The following is a 9,805-nucleotide window of genomic DNA, read 5'->3' as shown; positions in this document are numbered from 1 at the left end:
ACAAAGAAAGTCTGGCAAGATCAACAGGTACTACATCCAGAAACTGCACCTGAAAAATAGAAAACAAATGCAGCCACCACATCTAGGAACAGGAAAGCTGCAATATGTTACATTTTTCTTCTTGGGTTAAGATATCCTTTAACTCTCAAGCAGACTACTACTCACTTATATAAGAATACGGAGAGCAAAATAGAGCTCATTTCATTTCAGTAAACCCTAAACTAAATACTATATCCCAGAGATGTGCTTACTAGACCTATCTATTGGTCTATTCATGTTTTGTTTTCCCTCTGCAGGCACCTGGTCTGTACATTTGATCATATAAGCTTGATGATTCCGGAAAGTAGAGATATCAGGGGGAAAACTGAGGTAACATGAGTAGAGTGGCACAGCAAAAGGCTTAATGAGATTCGTTCATCTGTCTCTGCATCTTCTGCAGCACTTCTTGCATCCTCCGTAGCTGGGGAAATAAGAATGTTTGCATTAGAATATCATTCATAAAATTGCTCTTCTAAGTTGTCATTGTCTACAAAACAAATGTACAAATAAATATATAAACAAAAACAGCACAGAGGAACAAAGAAGTGGCTTGATTTAAGTATGTGTAAACCAAATCACTAAAATCTCATTTGAGCTGTAACATGTGAATGTGATTTCAGAAGCCATTTTCATTACTCCTAAATCTGCAGCTTTCGTTAAAATAATCTATGGTAATCCTGCCAGTGAGGTTGTTGTTCAGGCACTTCCTGTTATAGGTTGACAACTCTGTTCCTATCTCCCAACTGCACTCCTGAATTTTCACCCTAATGTACCGGCTTTAGTTGGAGACTACAAGTGCCTACTTCAACACACATTACACAGGCATGGACCACTATTGTCACTATCAGGAAACTCACTTTGAAAAATACCATGCAGTCATTACTAGATCACATACATGTAGACAAGAAGTGGCTGCAAGGAGACTGCAGGAGATCTGCATCAGCACAGATTTGCCCCAGAAGAATATGAAGATGTTCATGACAGATACTGCAGATTTATATAATCCACCATGGTTGGCACATATGTGTGCAAGCAGTGATGTAAGAGGCGAATGTGTGCAAATTCAACCAACCATCTGGCAATTTGCTTAAAGCTTGCGCTTTAATAAGTGTTTTAGGAGTCTATGCATTGACTTATTTAAGTCCCCATTCACACTTATAAAGCATATCCTCATGTGCCACATACGTGCAATTGCCATGTGTCACATAAAGCTAGGTTACCACCTGTCCGGGATTCACCCGGACAGTCTGGGTTTTGAGTCCTCTATATTCAGTGTCTGGGTTTCAGGCCAGCTGAAAGCCTGACACAAGGTTTCACAATGTCAAGTGGACAGGAGCAACCATGGGGTCCAGGTGTTCTAACGTGTGTGTATGAAGGAGGCACGGGACACGGTGGGGCACTGGAACTCTGGGAGCAAGGAGGTGTCTGCAACACAGGGTGCAAATAAGTCTTGAAGGGCACAGGGGTTCTGCTTCAAGCAGATGTGTTGCTTGCTATCTCTCCTCACTCACTCTCTCTCCTGACTGTCTCTCCTCTCTCTCCCCTGCCCGTCTCTCCTGTGCCTGTCTCTCCGCTCTCTCCCCCGCCTGTCTCTCCTCGCTCTCTCCCCTAGCTGTCTCTACCTTGCTCTCCTGGCTGTCTCTCCTCACCCGCTCTACTGCCTGACTCTCCTCATCCACTCTCCTGCCTGTCTCTCCTCACCCGCTCTCCTGCCTGTCTCTCCTGGCTGTCTCTCCTCGCGCTCTCCCCTGGCTGTCTCTCCTCGCTCTCTCTCCTGGCTGTCTCTCCTCGCGCTCTCCCCTGGCTGTCTCTCCTCGCTCTCTCTCCTGGCTGTCTCTCCTCGCTCTCTCCCCTAGCTGTCTCTACCTTGCTCTCCTGGCTGTCTCTCCTCACCCGCTCTACTGCCTGACTCTCCTCATCCACTCTCCTGCCTGTCTCTCCTCACCCGCTCTCCTGGCTGTCTCTCCTCGCTCTCTCTCCTGGCTGTCTCTCCTCGCTCTCTCCCCTGGCTGTCTCTCCTCGCTCTTTCCCCTGGCTGTCTCTCCTTGCTCTCTCCCCTGCCTTTCTCTCCTCGCTCTCTCCCCTGGCTGTCTCTCCTCGCTCTCTCCCCTGCCTGTCTCTCCTCGCTCTCTCTCCTAGCTGTCTCTACCTAGCTCTCCTGGCTGTCTCGCCTCACCCGCTCTACTGCCTGTCTCTCCTCACCCGCTCTCCTGCTTGTCTCTCCTCACCCGCTCTCCTGCTTGTCTCTCCTCACCCGCTCTCCTGCCTGTCTCTCCTCGCTCTTTCCCCTGGCTGTCTCTCCTCGCTCTCTCCCCTAGCTTTCTCTCCTCACTCTCTCCCCTGGCTGTCTCTCCTCTTTCTCTCATGTATATTCTCCAAAAAGAATTGCGGTGCTAGAGTGTTCATGTTCAGGTTTCGCTTGAAGAAAAGGTGGCAACCCTATGTATAAGGCACCTTGCCGCATGGGATTTCATTGGAGACTACAAGTGCCTACTTCAACACACTTTACACAGGCATGGTCCACTGTTGTCATCATCATCAGGAAACTTGCCCTGAGAAATGCTATGCAGCCACTACTAGATGTCATGCATGTATACAAGAAGTGGCTGCAAAAGAGGCTGCAGGACAATTGAACCTGATCTGAGACGGCAGAGATTTGCAAACCACAGCAGAAGATGAAAATGTTCATGACACATACTGCAGATTTGTATAATCCACCACGGCAGGGACATATGTACAAGCGTTGATGTAGGATGGAAATGTGTGAAAATTAAACCAACCACCTGGCAATCTGCTTATCTTAGCTAGCACTTTATAAAGGTTTAAGTGGTCTATACATAGACTTATTTCAGCCCCCATTCACACTTGTGAAGCGTGACAACATGCGCCATGTTTAAATGCATTTGTTACGTGTCTTACCTAGGGCAGCACATTGATTTTATCAAGAGCTGCCTTATGCTTAACAAATGTGGCAAAGAAGCTTTTGCATCTTTTTAAACATCAAGCTTTTTGCACATTTTTAAATGCGTGTGAAAAATACATGTCTTGCTTGCCTCGTTTGGAGTGCCCTTAACAATTAATGGCATGGCAAGTGTGACAATTTCATGTGTTTTGTGAACGCAAGCAAAATCGTGGGATTTGGGCCACGTTCACAAGCTACATTAATGTGAATGGGGGTTTAAAATGAGCAACTTAGAGTTGTTGAATCTACTAATCTACTGATGATTTTCTGTTAGTGCTCAAAGCAAACAATCTTTACAACTGTACCTATGAAATAAATATTGAATAATATGTAAGAACTATGTTAAGTAGAGAGTTTGTTCACTGACCTCTTCATCCTTTTCCCGGATGAGTCTCATTGTCTCATGGTCTGGTGATGGAGGCACACTGGGGATTGGGAAGTCTGTACCACTCTCTCTGGTCAGTTTACTGTAGAGACCAAATGCAAGAACCCAATAAGCTGCTGGCCCACTTAGCAATGTCATTAGGTTACTATAGGTATGGGTGGAATGCAGTATGTTAATTTAAATAATACAATTTTCCTTGGTTTTATTGCTTTTAAAAGCTCAAAATCTACTTCTTTTAAATGATTAAGCAGTAGGAAATAATTGTTTTCAGTTATTTGAAATAAGTCAAGCTTGGATCAGGGATCCTATTACTAAAAAAAATAGTACAGTTGACTTTAGCTTTCCTTTTTGGTAGGCTACATATCTAGGGGCACTTGCAGGTCTTAGACCTAGACCTGGCATAGAAACCTGAACATGCTTCATGGATGCCTGGTGCTAGTTTCACCACCATTGTGTCCTATCAAAGTCTACCACAAAATAAGCAACTACTAGTTTTAAAACACTTTAAACATGAGGAATTTGAAAAGTAGATGAACCACATTTTTTAAGTCCTTACACAGAAAGAGCAGAAGATAAATAATTTTCTATGTTTGGTAGAGCACTCCTTTAACATTGCCTGGTGTCATGATTAATACCCCTTTTGGCAACCAGGGGTCAAACAAAATCCATACCCATTGGTTGTAATCTGCACACATTTTTTATAAATTTGAAAATAGCTCTTTTATCCAAAATAGTTAAAACATGTCAGCAAAATAAAAGATTCTGTATGCGATGTTTTAAGCCCCTGTCAGCTTTCTCAAGTAGAACCACTGGGTATGGGCGGAAAAGGAATGCACACAAAGTTTTCATTACTTTCCAAGAGTAGCTAAAGGTGGACAATAAGCAGTGAGTGTGACAGATGTGTCCCCATGCACCAGTCTTATATGGAAACAAAGGTAGTATCCAACAAAACCAATCAATTTTTATCCATAATCATCTAAGGAGGTCTGTGGACATAAAGTTTCCATAAACTGCCCACAGTTTGGCATATATCTCCTCAAGAATGAAGTATGGGGGAGATAACTGCCAAACCTCTGGGCTTCTCTGTGGCCTGCTGTAATATTCTGGTAATATTAACCGCAGGTCACAGTGAACATTCTCTTGGTGCAATGAAGATTGCCTCCACATAGAGAAAGAACTATTTACAGCCCCTGTAGAAGGTCAGAAAGAGTCAATTTGGAATGTTCCACTGTTTTAATAAGCAGCTTAACAACCTACCACACACTAGGCAATCATTATGCATTGCATACAGTGCAAATCAAGTGTTTTAAGCAACTATCCGCTATTATTTATAGCCTTTAAAATGTTATGATAGTCAAAATCAGTGTCAATCAGAAAATACAAATGAATGTTCCCCCTGTCCATACTTGCGGTTTCTTTCTCTGACCACCCGCTGAGTCAGGCTTTGGATACACTGAGCCCGGTAGTTCTCGTAGTGGGTCTCTCGGGTCACATCTTTCAGATCCTGCATGTGAGTTCGAATCAGCATGGTACGCAGCTTGACAAAGTCACAGTGCTTCTCATTCTCCACTATGGAAGACAAAAGCTGGTTAGATAAGAGAGGACAGTAGAGGATAATACTCTGAACCAAAGAATACATTTACAGGAGTGGACACATTCATACAGAATTCAGACGTCATTCAGCCACCTCTAGGAGCCTGCAACTTTCCATTGGCAGTAACAGAAAAGGGATAAAAAAAGTTAAATACGAGCTGTAATTTTAAGGCACTTAAGTTGCATAGCTCCTAGGACGTGTCCAGCTGTAAATACTGTATTTTCAGGATAATATATCATATGTAGGGTCTCTCACTGGTATCTATCTGCAGGTGTGGTCAGCATTCTTGATAAATGGCTGCAACAAGAATATAACTTATAGAATAAGACAAACAGAAAGTATGTGTATGAATCTTACCTTCTACAACGCCCCATGGGTACAATCGGCCTCTCACACGTTTCCCATTGACTTCCACAATGGTGTTAGAGCCAATCACAGCAAATGGAATGCTTTTCTGGGGGAAAAAAAGAAATATCTAATAAAACATATAAGTTTCCCTCATTTGTTCTAGTTTAACATTGTTATCAAGGCATGTAAGTAAATAATCAATGTGTTATTACTGGTGATCATTAAAGAAGAATTTTGGGAAAATCACAAACTTACCCTTGCCGTGAGGCTACCCCACACTACCATAGTTAAGTGCTCATTTTGCCTAGGGGACTCGAATAAAGCAGATATATTCCCCTGATTCTCTGTTCCACAAAGGTCAGTGCTCACCTGTCTCCCACCCCGCTCTGGCTATGGAATGTCGCTCGGCGTCCACATGACTAATGCAAGTCAATGGACCTGCATAAGATGTGATGTCAGCGGTCCTTAGACTGCCAGAGCCCAGGGAAGAAGAGGCTGTGGGGACCTGAGGATGTGTCAGAACTTTTGATCTGATTAAAATCATTTTTTTTTATTCCCCACTAATCTTCCTAAATTAACTGATTACCTGAGTTCTTTTGGCTAGGAGCTCAAATTAGCCCCATTTAACAAAATTTGCTTTTGATGCTAACACTATATAACCAAATGGTCAGATTAAATTATTTAGTCTGATATACTGTGGGGGGGATTTATCAAAATCTGGAGCAGATTTGCACTGCAGCCAATCAGCATCTCTCTCTGATTTTCAAATCTCACCTGAGCAAACTGAAGATAGAAGCTGGTTGGTTGCCATGGGCAAGTGCTCCGAATTCTGTTTGCCCCAGTTTTGATAAATTCCCCCTATATGTCTAACAAAAATTGCTTAAAGAAAGATTCAAATCAATACTTTACCACTAGTTTAGAGATTCTTTAGTCTCAGACAGCGATATTCAGCTTTGGTCAATTTATGGCCAGAAGTTCTTTTTCAGATGTTCACATTCTCTTCTAGTCTCGTCCCCCTTAGTCCCGTTCCGTTCTCCTCTCATTTCGTCCCTTTCGTCACAAATTTCTCTTTATCAGGGAGGGGAAAATACTATCTTATCTCAACTCTCCTCTGACGTACCGAACAGAATAACCGAGCCAAATGCTGGTTGGCAGCATTCGGCTATTCAGTGCCGAACGTTAGCCTCAGCCCATCCAGATGTTGCATCGGCTGAGGCGAACAGGTTCTTCCCTTCGGTTTAGTCAAATGTGTTGAGGCTGTTTGGCTGAACCGAAGGGAAGTGAAGTGAGCCAAATGCAGCTGATGTACGGCTAAAAAAAGTTGTGCAGGGCTGCTGTGAATGGCTGAACAGGCTTCGGCTCACTTCACCGGCTCGGGTATTCATTCGACTGCCTGTGTCAGATTAGTGAATAACCCCCTGGTGATTGGCTGAAGCGACAAACACTCCCAATATTCTCCCATTGGCTGGCCCACTCTGTGGGAGGGTCTCACCCCACTACAGGTAGGTACAGACAATAGCAGAACACCTAGGAATGATCAAATGATCACAGGCTAAAAATCAGCCAGACTGATTACAGTTCTAGCATCATTAAATTTTAAGAGCCACTCTGCTTAAAGTGAAGGGGCTACAGGTATGTCAATTATTTTTTTAAGCCTAATTTCAGTTTATTTCTTCTTTTACAAAAGTTTTATTGGTTTTAAGGAATACAATATTGTTGCAAAACTGTTATACCTTATGTATACCGTACATATAATAATAATAATGCGAAAGGTGAATGGAGTTGAGGTACCAGGTGGAGGTTGCAGGAGATAGGATTTTTTCCGAGGAGTGTATAATGAGTATAGGGCAGTCTAAGTGAGGGCGGATTGTAAGAAAGTTGAAGTAACAATGAAGGCAGGAGGTACGATGGGGGTGTCCACGGAAGGGTAGAAGAATGAGGAATAGATGCTCAGGAAATGAAAAAGGCAAATAAGGAGAAAGAAGAAAGGAAAAAAAAGAGGAGGAGGGAGGTGTGAGAGCCCGAAAGTCGTTTGGTGTTAACATATGACGTTATCAAGGGTTGTTAAGGATTTAAGAATCTTTTGTGCGTTTCATTTAGGATAAACATTAATTTTACATTAACCATTGTGCTACTGATCCTATTTTTGACCTCCTCAAAGTTCCATTTGGGGGTCTTCCAAGCCCTTGATGTGGTCATTTTGGTGTCCATAAAGCTTTGTGAGACAATACTTACCTTCTCCCTGACATTGTCCCTTGAAGATTCACTGCTCTACAATCCATTGTCAGTCCTCTCCCTGGTTCAATGTGTTGTCTTCCAGGGGTGTGTGAGTCGCAAAAGTTGCTGGATAGAATTAAAATTCCTTTTGAAAATAAAATAATTCAAATGCGTGTATTTCAACTGTGTATTTAGCTGTTGGAGTTCAGCTTTGGGCATGCGCTTAAATTAACTTTTAAGCCTTAGGAATCATAAACACCGTCGTATAATTGTATGTAAGATCTTACTGGCAGCAAGATCCTACGTAAAATATTGTCTGTACACTGTATGAATGTAACACTTGTGCTAACATTTACATGGGTATATCGTACAATGCAAACATGCATATTGGTTTCTAAAACTCTTGTTGGTTCGAGCTGCCCGCTTCCTAGCAATGAAGGGCACTAGGTGGTTTGGGCAATCTGTGGACTAGCAACAATGGATGTTAGGCAGCAAGGAGCCATCTGCAATGAGGATGCTAGGTGGTAAAAAGCCTTCTGCTATCACTGAAGGACACTTGGCAGCTTAAGCCACCTGTGTCCTAGCAACAAAGGCGACTCCAACAGTGTGCATTTGTGCTAACATTTACATGCATACAGCCTAAAATATGGTCCAAATTCTGCGCAAGTTTGCTAATATTTAGAAAGCTTTGTGCATGGGCCCACATTCAGATCCTCCCCAAAAGAAAAGTACTACATTTTGTTCATGTCATGTGTATGAGCCCTTAGCAGGTTCTAGTTTCACAACAATGTTACGATTTCAGACCTTGTGACTGAATGTTACATAAAACTTTGAGTGGCAACACTTCTTTCTAGTACAGTTGCTTGACATCTGACTAATCTCAGCCTGGCACCATTCTCTGTCTATTGTCATTCAGTCATTACCTTCAACTCCATATCCTGAATCTTAAAATCTTCATCTTGATCTGAATCGCAGTCAGGAAACTGATAGATTCGAATGCCAAAATAATCCAGCTCCTCACGTAGCTGAGAAAAGGAGTAAAACATTGTTTAGAAATGTATTCTTCTCTTTAAAGGGAATTCGTGAAGACATACAGTAAATATGGAAGCTGCTACTACTGACACAAGCTTGAAGGTTTTTGTCCCCTTGCGTGCTTTAATACTTAAAGAAGAGAAAGAAACTAAGCAGGACAGGAGTTTTGAAACTTCACTAGGTGCATGGCTGATTGACTCACCAATAAAGCCAAGGTCAGGATGACAGAGCCTACACCTTTAAAACCAAGTCAGCAATAGCAGCATCTCTGTCCTCATAGGTTCACTATAGAGTTAATGAAACCCATGCCAAATATTAGGGCTGGCTTCTCTATTTTTTTCATTCAACCTGCGGGCTGAACGAGAAAAATAGAGCAGATTCCTACATCAACACTGTGAATCACCGCTGATGGCATTGTATTCAATTTCTGACAGAGGCCACCGGTCGCTGTCAGAATACCACAACAGAGCTGGCAGCTCATTGTTTGCCGACTATGGTCATATGAAGATTTTCCAACTGGCTCCTTCGATCAGCTGATTGAGGGATGCCGGCTGAAAGGGTGGCAACAGCTGCACACACTGTGCGAATTTCGGCTGGTTCCTCAAGAACCGACCACAATTCGCACAGTGTATGGGCATCTTTAGTTTAAGATAGGTTTTGTTCAATTTCCGGGTAAATTACTAACACTACAGTGTACACATTTTTAGTTGAGATGGTCATTTAAGGCACTTTATCCCCATCTTAGCCACCCTTTTTATATAAGTCTCATCATTATGGAAGCTTGAATTGAAATTCCCCAGATTTAACCCCAAACCTCCTTCTTGCCATTTAAAGCATGTTCATCATTTTTTTTTTTCACCTTTTTCCTTTAGCAAGAAACAGCTTTTATTATTCCATGCGACATCACTGCTAATCACAAGGCTTGTAAAACTGTTTCAGAGATAAGCCCCAGGACTACGTCTTCCCTATACAGTGTGTGGGTAGGGTCTCAAGACAGGACAGCAACATTGGGGTCTATTCACGAAGCAGCCGAAGGATTTAGCCGTAGCTTCAGCCGATCCTTCAGCTAGCTTCGACCCCAGGTCCCCTTCGGTTCAGTAGAACCGAAGGGATGCTGTACGGGCTATTCACAATAGCCCGTACAGCTCCCGAACTTAGCCGAGCGGCTCAGTCGAGCCGAAGGCATATGCCTCGGCTCGGCTGAGCCGCGCTGAAAGCTGAAGCTGGC

General features: G+C 43.0%; 1 protein-coding gene across 1 annotated transcript in view; it reads right to left on the bottom strand.

Annotated features, from left to right (window-relative positions):
• Positions 1 to 222: 222 nt before the first annotated feature.
• LOC108790882 (septin-4-like) overlaps positions 223 to 9,805 on the bottom strand; it is a 47,187-nt gene continuing 37,604 nt past the window's right edge. The window contains exons 8-12 of the mRNA XM_018561240.1: positions 8,469 to 8,570; positions 5,338 to 5,434; positions 4,793 to 4,955; positions 3,369 to 3,468; positions 223 to 460 (exon numbers count right to left, since the gene is read on the bottom strand). Coding sequence (XP_018416742.1) covers positions 401 to 460; positions 3,369 to 3,468; positions 4,793 to 4,955; positions 5,338 to 5,434; positions 8,469 to 8,570 — 522 coding nt within the window. The 3' untranslated portion in view covers positions 223 to 400. The remainder of the gene's footprint in view (positions 461 to 3,368; positions 3,469 to 4,792; positions 4,956 to 5,337; positions 5,435 to 8,468; positions 8,571 to 9,805) is intronic.

Source organism: Nanorana parkeri, unplaced genomic scaffold, assembly GCF_000935625.1.
Source record: "Nanorana parkeri isolate BGI_ZX_2015 unplaced genomic scaffold, ASM93562v1 scaffold509, whole genome shotgun sequence".
In the NCBI taxonomy this organism is placed as follows: Eukaryota; Metazoa; Chordata; class Amphibia; order Anura; family Dicroglossidae; genus Nanorana; species Nanorana parkeri.
This window is presented reverse-complemented; position numbering and strand designations above follow the sequence as displayed.